Consider the following 13,098-nt stretch of genomic DNA (forward strand, 5'->3'; position numbering starts at 1 on the left):
GTATAAGTGTTGCCGTGTGCTCGGTAGTCGTTATTAGCTCTGCATTGTTTTCGCTTTTATATTTGCTTTTTGTGTAAATGGAATTGTGTTTTCTTTTTTTTTTGTGTGCTTTTGGTGGAATCGAATATGTGTGCTTCCCGTGTGCCGCGAATAAATGTGCTTTATTGTTGAACTGTTTCCCGCTTCGCTTCGTCATTTCTCCCATTGAACCCTCATCTTGCTTCACGTAAAGGGTTGGTAGTGGGCTGAGTACGCCCGATAATTAATCGAACCGTCGAGGTCGACGATAACACCGCTCGGTTATTCTGATAGTACGGAACGGGTCGCTTAAGTGGCCCGTGTCCGAAGTCGACCTGCGGCGAGGTGCGATCGCCCGGTCTACCCTCCGCGTGGGTACTTAGGTAGGTCGAATTTGGCGAGCAACCCTATCCCACGCGGGGGCTGATTGGCTCGATCGCGGTGAGACCGAAAGGTCCACCCGTGACTGGTTCCCGGCGTTAGTCCGAGAGGGTCACGACTGGATTGTCCGTCCGGTGGGCGACGTGCCGCGATTCGAGTTACGTGGCCGTCAGCACGCCGGCGGGCGCGAAAACCGCAACAATATATATATATATATATATATATATATATATATATATATATATATATATATATATATATATATATATATATATATATATATACCAAGTCGAAAACACCAGGGGGTTGACTCAGCCTGCCATCCTTCCGAGGTCGGCGAAATGAGCACCAGTTGTACTGGGCCCGGTGTATGCCCCGGTTAGAATAGGTGTACCATATCCCTGTGTGTCGTAAGAGGCGATCAGGGTTGCGTCAGGAAGGGCATCCGGCGTAAAAACCTATGCCAAATCATTATGCGGACAACAAACAGTTGGTCCGCTGTGGCGACCCCTAGCGGGAGCAAGCCGAAAGAGGAAGAAGAAGATATATATATATATATATATATATATATATATATATATATATATATATATATATATATATATATATATATATATATATATATATATATATATATATATACACACACACACACACACACACACACACACACACACACACACACACACACACACACACACACACACACACACACACACACACACACACACACACACACACACACACACACACATTGTATATTGTGACAGTTCTGAGAATTGAGACCCCCAAGGCAATGGCTCACAACATATAGCAGTTCCCAAGATAATTATTTTGTTGTTACTTGTTTCAGATTGGGTCCTTCCCTTTCGTCTAATGGGTTTCAATGGGAATATGCATTGTGAGGGATTAGGTTGGTTTTTTCCCATTCTTCCCTGCACACAAACTTATCACGCAATTCACAGCCTAATTTGCAAATGCGTGCCAAAACCTGTTTGAATCTGCATGCCACAACCAAACTGCCATCTCAACCACCATAGCTTTCTTCAGCGCAATTCTCCTGCAATGCCAGTGATAACCACTGTCCCTGCTTCAAATACACTGTCGACTTTATTTCATTCCAACAGCACCATTCAAGCTTGCCTTCCCAGTCTTCTATCACAATCCACCTTGTCTCACTCAACCACGATACTCCAACTCCAGAACCACATCAACCTCATTCGCTCACCACTACCCACCACAAAGATAACTTCCATGTGCGCAATCTTCAGGCCAAGTTAAATTGGTCCTTTGGATCGAGGGCTGGTGGTGGTTGGAGCACAACGGAGCGCTGAGAAAGTAGACCAAGCACCACACGGTACAGGCTCAGTACTGAGTGAGAGGCAAAATTAACAATAACAAATGTTAGTAGTCCTTATTCTCACACATTCTTTCTCTCTTTTTCGCTTCTTCTACTGTGGGCGCATTAGAACAATCAGCGAGGGCAAGGCCCGAAGAAGCGTTCTTTTAAGAGTGACCACTGACTCACACCCTGTCTTTCTCACTTTATACATGATGCCGCATCTCATACCTCAACACGCACTTAGACATCCCCCTTTTTCTTCATGACCCCCTACCATTCTGCCTGGTGCTGGCTTAATGGTTAGGGTGGCGGGCTTTAGATTCAAGGGTCCCGAGTTGAAATCCCACTCAGCTGTTGAATTAATACCAGGTGGGGTTAACTCGTCCCGTTATCCTTCCGAGGTCGGCAAAATGAGTGCCAGCATGCTGGTATATTGTGTCGGAGTGGCGACCCGTCCAGGATTGTGCCAAATAGCCAAGGAGACTGCTTAAGCTGCACCAACGCTCTGCACAGAGTATGGTCCCAATCTCCTCCTCCCCACCCTTACCTTCCCTGCACTTTGGACGAGCATGTGCCCGCATTTGCATGCTGGGTAAGCCAGAGGTCACCAACGCCTCAACTTTTCTCTTATCTTCTTGCTATCCTCCCCTTTCACGGACTGATCCTGATGGCACCTGTTATGTTGGTGTAAGTAAGTGTGTGTAAATTAGATAGCATCGGTATAATTCTGCTCTTTGTCTCTTCACTATATAGATATGTCATTGTATGTCTTTTACCGCACCACATGAATACTGTATGTTCGTTTTGTATGTATATCTCCTGTCAATAAACCCCCTTGTTTTCACTGTGCCACATGCCTTTCCTCATGCTCCTTTGTGAATAAACCTATGTTTATTTAGTTAAACCAGCTTGAAGCATCCATTTCTCTATTGGTCCAGCACAGTCTGCATGTTTGTTAGCCAGGAAGTTCTGCCCCACCAATTTTCTCTATAATGTTAGCCGGTACGTACTTGGCAGTTCTGCTCGGCTGCACCTGATTAAATAGTCCAAGACTAGTACATATCGAGGGTGCGAGCCCGTTTGATATAGCCAAGCCACCGGAAAGGTAACACGCGTAGTTGTAAGAACCCTGCCAAGTTTGGCATATCAATTGGCATTGGTGCTTGACTAGGAACCTGCCGGACTGTGGAGTTATCTGTGGCTGTTGGCTTCAAGGCCGGATATTTGGGAGGAACCTGAGTGCTTCATCTCGTGGCGAACCTCAAACAACGGGCTGTAACAATAAATATAAATATATATATCTTCTTCTTCTTCTTCTCCTTTCGGCTGCTCCCGTTAGGGGTCGCCACAGCGGATCATCCGATCCGCATAGTGATTTGGCACATGTTTTACGCCGGATGCCCTTCCTGACGCAACCCTGGTCGCCTCTTACGACACAGGGATATGGTACACCTATTTTAACCGGGGTATACACCAGCCCAGTATACTGGTACTCATTTCGCCGACCTCGGAAGGATGACAGGCTGAGTCAACCCCCTGGTGTATTATTTCAGTGGCCCAACGGGGCTTGAACTCAGGACCTTTTGGATCCCAAGCCGCTGCCCTAACCACTGCGCCAACACACCAGGATATATATATATATATATATATATATATATATATATATATATATATATATATATATATATGTATATGTATATATATGTATATATATATATATGTATATATATATATATGTATATATATATATATATATATATATATATATATATATATATATAAATATATATATATATAAATATATATATATATATATAAATATATATATATATATATATAAATATATATATATATAAATATATATATATATATATATATATATATATATATATATATATATATATATATATATATATATATATATATATATATATATATGACATTGCTGTTTGGAGGACGGTACAACACAGACCAACAAGAAGTGGGAGCGGAAAGGCCTATCAAATCAGACGAGATGATAGCCAGGGAGAGACACTAAGGAGTCGGTGACAACCTGTGGGAGAGGAGTTTCTCTGAGAGGTGTCAGTCTTTCTTATGCTTTGTTTCCCAGCTCTTCTTCCAATCTACATTGCTCTTCATCATCCATATCTTCCTCCTCTCCTGCATTCTGCTATTTTCCCTCCTCTTCCTGATAATCATCATTCGCCATTCCCATTTTCATCCATTTCTCTGTTTTAGTGTCACGTGGTCCATATCGTTGTGTGCATTCCGTTTCCTCTCCTGAGACGAGTCCGTATCCTCTCCCCTCGCTGTACATTGTCTCTGCCACTGGATCCCTGGTGTCGTGCAGCATAGCCCCTCCCCGCATGACCGTGGTCACATCCACCCCCCCGGCGAAACTTCGGCTCCCATCCTCTTTACATATTTTGCCTCTTGTCTTCTGGCTCTCAATGTTTCACTTATTCTACTTTTAATCAGGAACTGGGTTGCTGATGCAACCTTTCCAAATTTATGATATGGAACCGTCTCTTTTTCTGGTTGCCAATTCTGTCTTCCTTAACTGGTCCATGAGTTTTGCCATCCATTTCCCACTGCTCATGCATTGATTGCACTTTGCAGGAGAGGATGGTCTTTCTCCTCAATGCTCCAACTTTCGTTGTTTAGGTTTCTCTTGTGGAGCTTTACTTTTGGTTTTACAGACAGGTAGCACCTCCTCATCCTCTCGACTTGGTGCGGATGCCTTTTTCCCTGTGAGATGGTCTCCTTTCTCACAAGAAAAGGTTCAACCCTTTATTCTTTACAGCATGCATTCCGATGTCTCAGCGTGCTGCACAGACTTGGCACTCTGTCTGTAATGGTGTCTGTGTCCCATTATTCAGTTTATCGTTTTCTTTTATTCTCAACACAAGCTTCGTTTTGGTTTTTTTTCTTTTGTGGTTGTCCCATCCCCTCCCCCCTGGTGCTTCGGTACCGATCTTTCCCCAACATTGCATTACTTCAGGCTTACCTCCCCCTTCCTGCCCGGCCCATAAGACCATCGGTGTCCACCGCCAGCCTCGCAGCACAACATTTGTCCAGAGCTCCAAGCAGTGCGCCCGAGACTTAATTATCAGTGAGGTTTTGCCCCGGTCTGTAGGCCGCAAAGCCTAGTGTGTTCCTTGGCAAACCACCGCTCCACGCCTCATCAATCCTCTCCACTCTGGCCACGTCACTTCCGAAGCTCTCATTCTCATTCTCAGCAGACCTCACGTGGTCTGTTGGAGACATGAACAGCCGTGAAATATCATCCTGACAATGTACACCCCTTCATGGCATATGCCTCTGTCCTCCATCGAGCTCTCGCCTTGCTCAGATTGCCAGTCCTCTTTCCAGAACACTTCCTTCTTCTTCGTCCTCCTCCCCTCTCCTCTTGCCACCAAGATCAATGCTTCACTACCCAAGTGGGGAAACCGGTGCGTGCATGCATGCGTTACTCATGTAAAAAAGAAAAATTCATATGTTTGCTGGTCTGATGTTCCAAAAACTGACCATGTTTATTTTTGATATTATATGTTTGGAATCTCTTTTTTTTTTTTTTTTCCTGCTCCAAGTTTTTCCATTTCAAATTTATCTCTGTTCTCTTGAACCCTGTCCAAAATTTGGAATTGCAGTTCATCAACCAAAATATAAACCCTCATCTCACCTCTGTTTCCTTAAGCTTCGATTATAGGGTAATAGATTACAATGGGTTATGACAACCTCATCATGCTCCTCTAACTTTCCTATGTCTTAGATACCAACGTGAATATGGTGAGTTCAAGAGGCAGCTGCTGGAATGTGAGGATGAGCAAAGGAGTGCTGACAACCAGATACGTTATGCTCAGATGCAGCTGGACAAGTTCAAGAAAACCAACGTCTTCAATGCTACATTCCACATATGGTGTGTCTGTGCACCACCAAGCTACCGCTGTTAATGAATGAAATAGGCATGGGGGTGGATTTCACATTATTACTGCAACAAATTTTTTATTCTTTTAAAACAGCCTTTAGGGGACTTTATGCCAACACTTACAAAGTCGCCAGAGACATTATGTTTTCGAGTTGTCCAGCCAGTTGTCTGTCTGTCTGTCTGTTTTTACTTTTTTATTCGTTTTTTATTTTTCAAGTTTTATATAAAGAGTCATCCATGATAGTTTTTTATTCTTGGAAATGGATAGTTAGTGGGGTTGAGAGGGGGTGGGGTCCCAGGGAGGAATGTAGCAGCTAAATTTCAAAAAAAAAAAATTTTTTTCAGAGACACAGACAGGCAGATAGACACGGAGGGAAATTGACGGCCCTATAGGCCGCACTCATTTTTCAAAGAATGGGATCTGACGACAAACTATTTTTATGTTTTCTGGTCCTGCTCAGCATCTACATAATAGAGTAGAATTGGTTGCCATTTGTACCCTTGTACCTTCTATCCATGTACAAGGCCTTCATCTGCCATATGATGTTGTACTGTGCACACCTGCCTCACACCTTGCTCAAATTAACGCCGTGGAAACCAAGGCCTTTGAGATCATTGGAATCCCCTGTGATGAAGCTATGTATATGGGCCGAACACCTTAAGGCCCGGTCACACCTTGACGTTTTAGCCAGCGATGGCAACGTATTAAAATGTATGTAAAACGCTGGCTTACGTTGAACTTTTGATGTTTTTTTTTTAAGATTCGGACGTATTCATAACGAGTTGGTCGTATGCATAACATATTAGTAATGGACACAGAACGTTTCGTTGTGTTATAGATAACTTATACCAACGAATGCTGAACCTGTTGTTGGCCTACACAACCGATGCCCAACGATAGTCTAACTTCGGCATAGCGCGTTGCACGCATCGCCGACGATGTCGTGACGTAGCCTATTAAAAGGCTGACGCACAACGATTCGAATCATAACTGCCGTAGAAATGGAAGTGTCAACATCGCGGTCACACCTTGGCGATCTTGCCAGCGTATGCCGACCTAAGAAAAATTTGTCTAAAACGTTGGGGCACGTCAAATACGGTATGAGTAAGTTTGGTATACGTGAGTAGAACGCTAAAGTACGCTATCATACGTCGTAGTAAGTAGAGTACGTCAATAAATTTTAAACATGTTCAAAATTTTACGACGTACTCGGCGTATGACACACGTTCCGCATGCGATGGGGATAAGTTTTACACACGATATGCGGACGCTTACACACGTCCACAAAGGCTACTTATAAGCTATTCATAAGTCGAAACACGTCGCGGTAATGTCTTTTTTACGCGAAACTTATTTCTAACTTATGTTTGACGTGCTTTGAACCAATTCTTTACGTAGTCCCAACACACATCGATGTATGTAGACGTATTCCAATGACGTCTTCCGGTCGACAAAAAAAAATAAATGAACGTGTTTCTAGGTTACAACTGCCATATATAGACGGGTTCCCAGCGGTTTTGGGAATTGGTATATAAAAATGCTGCTCATAAAAGGGAAACCCAACAGTGTTTTCGAGTTCCTTTTTGAGTCGATGTCCATGTCAGTAGTAACAGTATCAGTATCAGTATCAGTATTAGTATTAGTAGTAGTCGTAGTTTGTTCATGTTGGCAGTAGTAGGTGAGTGTGAGGGGGAGGGTGTGGGTTATGATGGATCGTCCTTGCGTCCGCGTGTCCACGGGTAGGTTCATAGGCTGCCACTCAACGATTTAAATGGCTGCATCTCCACGATTGAAAGTAGACGCTTGCGCTCAACAATTGGATTATTTTTACACTCAACGACTTTTAAACGGTACCACTCAACTATTTTCATTGTTTACAATGAACGATTTAAATTGCTGTCACTCGCCTTTGTTTTTTGACGCTGGGGTTTGGAAATTTGAAGCGTTTCTTCTGAACGTGTTAAAACGCTCAAACTCGACTATTTTAAATAGACGCAGCCGATGGACAATTGGAATCATAGCCAAGCTAGACATCGAAGTGTGAACATCCTCGTCATGCCGAAGAAAAGTTTGAAGAATGCTGCAAATAAGTGTCCTGGCCGTGGCCGTGGACGCTGACGCAAGGACGATCCATTATACCGACGTCTTTCAGCCTATGAGTAACTTAAAAGCAACGTCTGTCGATGTGTGGCAACGATCGCGTAACGTGCCAACAACACGTTAATCATAGGTTAGAAATAAGTTTCGGGTACGCTAAACATTACCTCGGCGTGTCTCAACTTATGATTAACTTACAAGTAGCATGTGTTGACGTCTGTCAACGATCGCAGACCGTGTATACAACTTGTGGCCAGCGGAGCGGAACGTGTGAGTCATACGCCGGCATACGTCGTGAAATTTCAAGCATGAAAAAATTTGAGGACAACCGAAAAGTACAACGTTTAAAGCCAACGCACAACGACGTATGGCAGTGTTTTTCAGCGTGCTCTCAATGTTATCAAAACTTACCCATAACGTATTCAACGTGTGCCAGCGTTTTAGAAAAAAAATTCAAAAATCGGCATACGTTGGCTAAAACGTCAAGGTGTGACCGGGCCTTTACATCACAGACAGGACAGTCGTCTTTATTTTGTACGGCCTCTTTTCAGGTCTTGCACCCTCTGCTTTTTCCATGCTCTGCTACCCCCCCCCCCACCCAACCAGGTTTTTGCAGGGCACACAGTCTACCAAAAAAAAATACAAAATCCACCCCCTTTTGGTAAAACTCTTAAATTATAGAATCACTGCTCACTCTCCTCATTCTTTCCTCTCTTCTCCCACCTGTTGAATCAATTTCTAGATTCTCTTCAATCTAATTCTTTCCTCGAGGTTTTAAAGACAGCTGTTCACCACCATCTGAGATACCTCATCAAAAACCATGATCTTTTCTACCCCTATTAACTCTCCCAAAGCCAACATCTTTCCAACTTTCCTGTTTTGCCTTCCTGAAAGTTTGCTGCTGTATCCATTTTGTCCAGCTCTTGTGTCCTCTCAGAGTCCTCATTATTCCTTACATCCCTTGTCTTCAAAGTTTCCCTCTATTTTGTCCCTCATTCATGCTCGTGATGTGTTCCCCCCTCTTTTTCTACTGTTCCTGTTATTCTGTTGCATCTTGATCCATTCTATGTTTTAGCCCCTCCAAGAGCCTCGACTCACAAACCACTTGGTCAATTTGTTTATGGTGTAGAAGCTGCTACCCAGACACTCTAAGATAGCAAGGAGTGTAACCTTTTATCAAGCAACCGCCAAGAAGACAAGACCATGTGCTATCTACAGTCCATGCAGGAATTTGAAATTTGCTCACAGTGCCAGCGATAACTCGCCTGCTCTTCATTAAGGCCATTGTGGGATCTTAAATGTTCACTAACTAGTGTTAGCAGATGAGAAACCTAGTTTAACATTGTTTCGAGAGAGGGTACACATATTTATGAATCACCTTGCATTTAAAACACGAGGATGGCAGTTTGTAGCTGGGTTGATATTCAAACCCAGGTATTCAAACATACCATGATCTTTTCTACATTGGTTAAACTACTCCCACCGGCCACCCCCATCCCCAAATGTTGCTCCTGTATCCATCTTGTCCACCCTTTGCATTCTCCCCTACCTCTCATCATTACCTGCATTCCTTGTTTGTCAGTCTCTGTCTATTTTCTCCCTCAGCCCTACTGTGGCATTTCCCCCTTCTATTTCTGCTATTCCTTTTGTTATGTTGCTTCTTGATCCGTTGTGTGTTCCAGCTCTTCCATGAGCCTTGGAAAAAAAGACCTCTCAGGCAAGTGTACATGCCTATTGGTGATCCTCCCAGCTTATACATATCTATACAATGGAGTATGCCTATTTTCTTGGATTTGCTTAGGGGTATTGAAAATCCCACCATGCCTTTCAAGACGAGTAGGCAAATTATTCTCGTACTCTGGCTTTATTTACCTCAAGAAGACAATGGCAAACGCCATCCAGCAGATCTTGTATATGGTTTCAAGACATCTCCCATGACAGTTTATTTTGATATGAGCCTCCAACATCACTGGTTTGGGCTTGACGACTGTTTTCATAAACGAGCTTAAGGCTTCCTTTTTTTTTCTTTTTTCTTTTCACATTTTAATACCTACCATAGGAGACAGAGGAATGGTCATTATGGAGCATATTTTGGGAACAAAAAAGAAGTAACATCAGATAAAACAAAATAGCAGTATCTAATTCCAAATATAATATGTATGGGTATTAATTTGCAACAGTATGTTCTATTTCTAATTGGCTTGTCAATGTCATGAGGCTTGTCACTAATTAGACTCTTTGTAAGGCACATCCATATTGCTTTCCTTGAGTTCATCAGGATGTGTCCGTATCCTGGCATTCTCGGAGCACTGTCCCAGCCAAGTTTAGGAGAAATGTTCGGTCAGAGGTAGGCTTGGAAACTATTAATACAACCGTGCAATTCCAAGTCATGAAACATGATGTGTTCATATCCTCCTGATAACTCAGGGCTTGAACCTGGATATTGACTTTTCCAGAGGCAAGATCAGCAAGAGGGCATGTCATTAAATTTATTTATTGCCTTTATAATCGGAATAATAAAATAACTAATTTGAATATGAATAGATCCTCAGATTGTATGTAATGTGTATATTTTATATAATTAATATTCCAGTTTTATAATTTTCAATCCCTCTCTTGAGATAGATCATTGGCATTTTCATCAGTTATAAATGTTGGAAATGCTTTTATTCAGTTAAAAGAATTTCAGAAATTAACATCAGGATTCTTCAAAGAGAAAAAAAATGTGGGGGGTTAAATTTTGAAAATGGAAATTTGAATTGAGAACACAAGGTGAGGAATAAATATAGATATTCATATGAAAGATATTGGTTTAAATCGATTGTGATCGAAATGGCTGTGCCACAGCCTTGAGGATAACACTTTATAACTAAAGAGTCTTCGAAGGTGGTTGGCTGCACGGAGCCACCCGGGGCAGTACCACCACCTGAAAGAAGAACATTAGTTCTTTGGGTAGGATGACGGATGGGGTATTTGTGGGTTTTGAGGGTTCTTTCTGCCTTACGAGTTGCCTTCCTGGTTCTGCAGTGTTTGATCTTTTGGAGACCTTTTCATCTGAATGTTAAATTGAAGATGATGCGAATGATATTGAATTTTGTTTTATTTTTTAATTATTTTTTCGTCTGCATTTTTTTCATCTGATCACTCAATGTACAGTATATGTAGATTATTTATTTACTTCCAACCATCCTCCCAAATCTAGAGTAACTTGTCCACTTTAAATAAGATGTTCATACTAAGTTTTACAATCATGCTTTCTCCACTGAATTCATTCCTGCATGCCGAGTAGGCAAGCCTGGTGTTCCATACATCCATTGGGACCATACTCTGTACAGAGCGGTGGTGCTGCCTAAGTAGTCTACTTGGCTATTGGACACAATCTTGGACAGGTCACCACTCCGACACAGGATACCAGCAAGCTGGCACTCATTTTGCAGACCTCGGAAGGATGACAGGCAGAATCAACCCCACCTGGTATTAATGCAACAGCCGAGTGGGATTTGAACTCAGGATCCTCGGATCCCAAGCCCACCATCCTAACCATTAAGCCAACACCAGGCATAAGCCTGTCGTGTTGTTTAAATAACACCAGTTGGGTTGACTCAGCCTGTCATCCTTCTGAGGTCGGCAAAATGAGTACCAGCTTACTGGGGTAATAAGCCATTCGAGTATCCTACGCTGGAATGGAAACCTGTCCAGGACTGTACTCCTTAGCCAAATGAAACTGCCTCGGCAGCCCTATGCCCCTCACGGCATGAAAGGAATCGTTATTATTATGTCGAGTGGGCAGGGCTTTCGTTTATTATTGCAATGGCCTTTGTTTGAGCAAGCCTCGTATTTTGATGAAATTGTGACTGTAATTGCAATTAATTATATTTGGGCAATGTATTGTGACCATATGTGATGGTAAGTTTCGATGCATGTAAATGCACAGTTATTAGTGTTTCATTCTATTTACTGAGTGTCGCACATACTGCCACACTGAAGTGTTTATGACCTTTATTTGGCTTCTCTCAGGCATAGCGGGCACTTTGGCACCATCAATAACTTCCGTCTGGGCCGACTTCCAAGTGTCCCTGTCGAGTGGAGTGAGATAAATGCAGCATGGGGTCAGACGGTGTTGCTTCTCCATGCACTTGCAAATAAAATGGGCCTTTCTTTTCAGAGGTCTGTAGTCTCCTCTCATCTTCCACAAGATGTTCTTATCCCCACACATCTTCCTCCTTTTCCCTCGATCCTCGTACCCAATGGCATTGGCATGCTTTTTCTGCCTCCATTGACGAAGTCTTGGGTTGTGTGTCCGGAGGCATAATGTTTTTGGGTTGTGTGTCCGGCCGTTTATCCGTGATAGTTTTTCCTTACCGCAGAACAGCTGAAGGGATCTACGTCAAACTTGGTACAAGTACTGTATGTATAATGATGTAACAATAAACTTGATTAGATTATGGGATCAAAGGACAGAGGTCCGGTTAGGTAAAAATTCTGTTACCATTCTAACTTGTGAACCAGTAATGGGATTTTGACCAAACTTGATCTACATATATATTACAATGCAAATATGAACTGATTAAATTTTGGCATCAAGAGGGTAAAAGGTCAGAAGTCATGCCAGGTACAAATGTGATACTTGAGAACGAGTGAGGGGATTTAAATCAAACTTGGTACAAGTATGTATTATTATCATTATTATTATTATTATTATTATTATTATTATTATTATTATTATTTAACCAATCACCTTCAAAATCGCACACCAAGTGAATTGGCCTCCACCTGTGTTAAATTGCAGTGATTCTGATTATTTCAGAATAAAATTGGCTGTTCATCTAGGCTTACTCTGCTGGGTAGTGCATTTCACAGCAAAGACTCAACCATGAGAACCAAGGAGCTTCCAAAAGACCCCCAGGATAAAGTTATGGAAAGGCCAAGATCAAGGGATGGGTATAAAGTATTTCAAAGGCCTTGAATGTCCCTTGGAGTGCAGTCAAGACAATCATTAAGAAGTGGGAAGCATATGGTACCACCAAGACCCTGCCTAGATCAGACCATCCCTCCAAACTGGATGACCAAGCAAGGAGGAGACTGAACAGAGAGGCTACCAAGAGGCAAATGGCAACCTTGAAAGAGTGGCAGGCCTCCATGGCAAAGACTGGTCACTGTGTGCATGTGACAACAATATCCCTCGCACTCCACAAGTCTAGCCTGTACGGTAGGTTGGCAAGAAGGAAGCCATAACTCAAAAAAGCCCACCTTGCATTCCGTTTGAGGCATACAAAAAAAAAAACACTGGAGATTATGAAGCCACGTGGCACTGTTTTGTGGTCTTATGAA

General features: G+C 42.5%; 1 protein-coding gene across 9 annotated transcripts in view; it reads left to right on the forward strand.

The window, feature by feature from the left end:
* Positions 1–13,098, forward strand: part of BECN1 (beclin 1) — a 97,482-nt gene that overhangs the window by 73,439 nt on the left and 10,945 nt on the right. For 8 of the 9 annotated variants that reach the window (XM_085873567.1, XM_085873574.1, XM_085873570.1 and 5 more), the window contains 2 exons: positions 5,514–5,660; positions 11,785–11,934. In XM_085873567.1, the coding sequence (XP_085729693.1) occupies positions 5,514–5,660; positions 11,785–11,934 (297 nt within the window). The remainder of the gene's footprint in view (positions 1–5,513; positions 5,661–11,784; positions 11,935–13,098) is intronic. The other variant, XM_085873575.1, reaches the window with a different exon arrangement.

The sequence above is a fragment of the Eptatretus burgeri genome, chromosome 3, assembly GCF_056783735.1.
Source record: "Eptatretus burgeri isolate ZD-2024b chromosome 3, Ebu_testis_v1, whole genome shotgun sequence".
NCBI classification, from domain to species: Eukaryota; Metazoa; Chordata; class Myxini; order Myxiniformes; family Myxinidae; genus Eptatretus; species Eptatretus burgeri.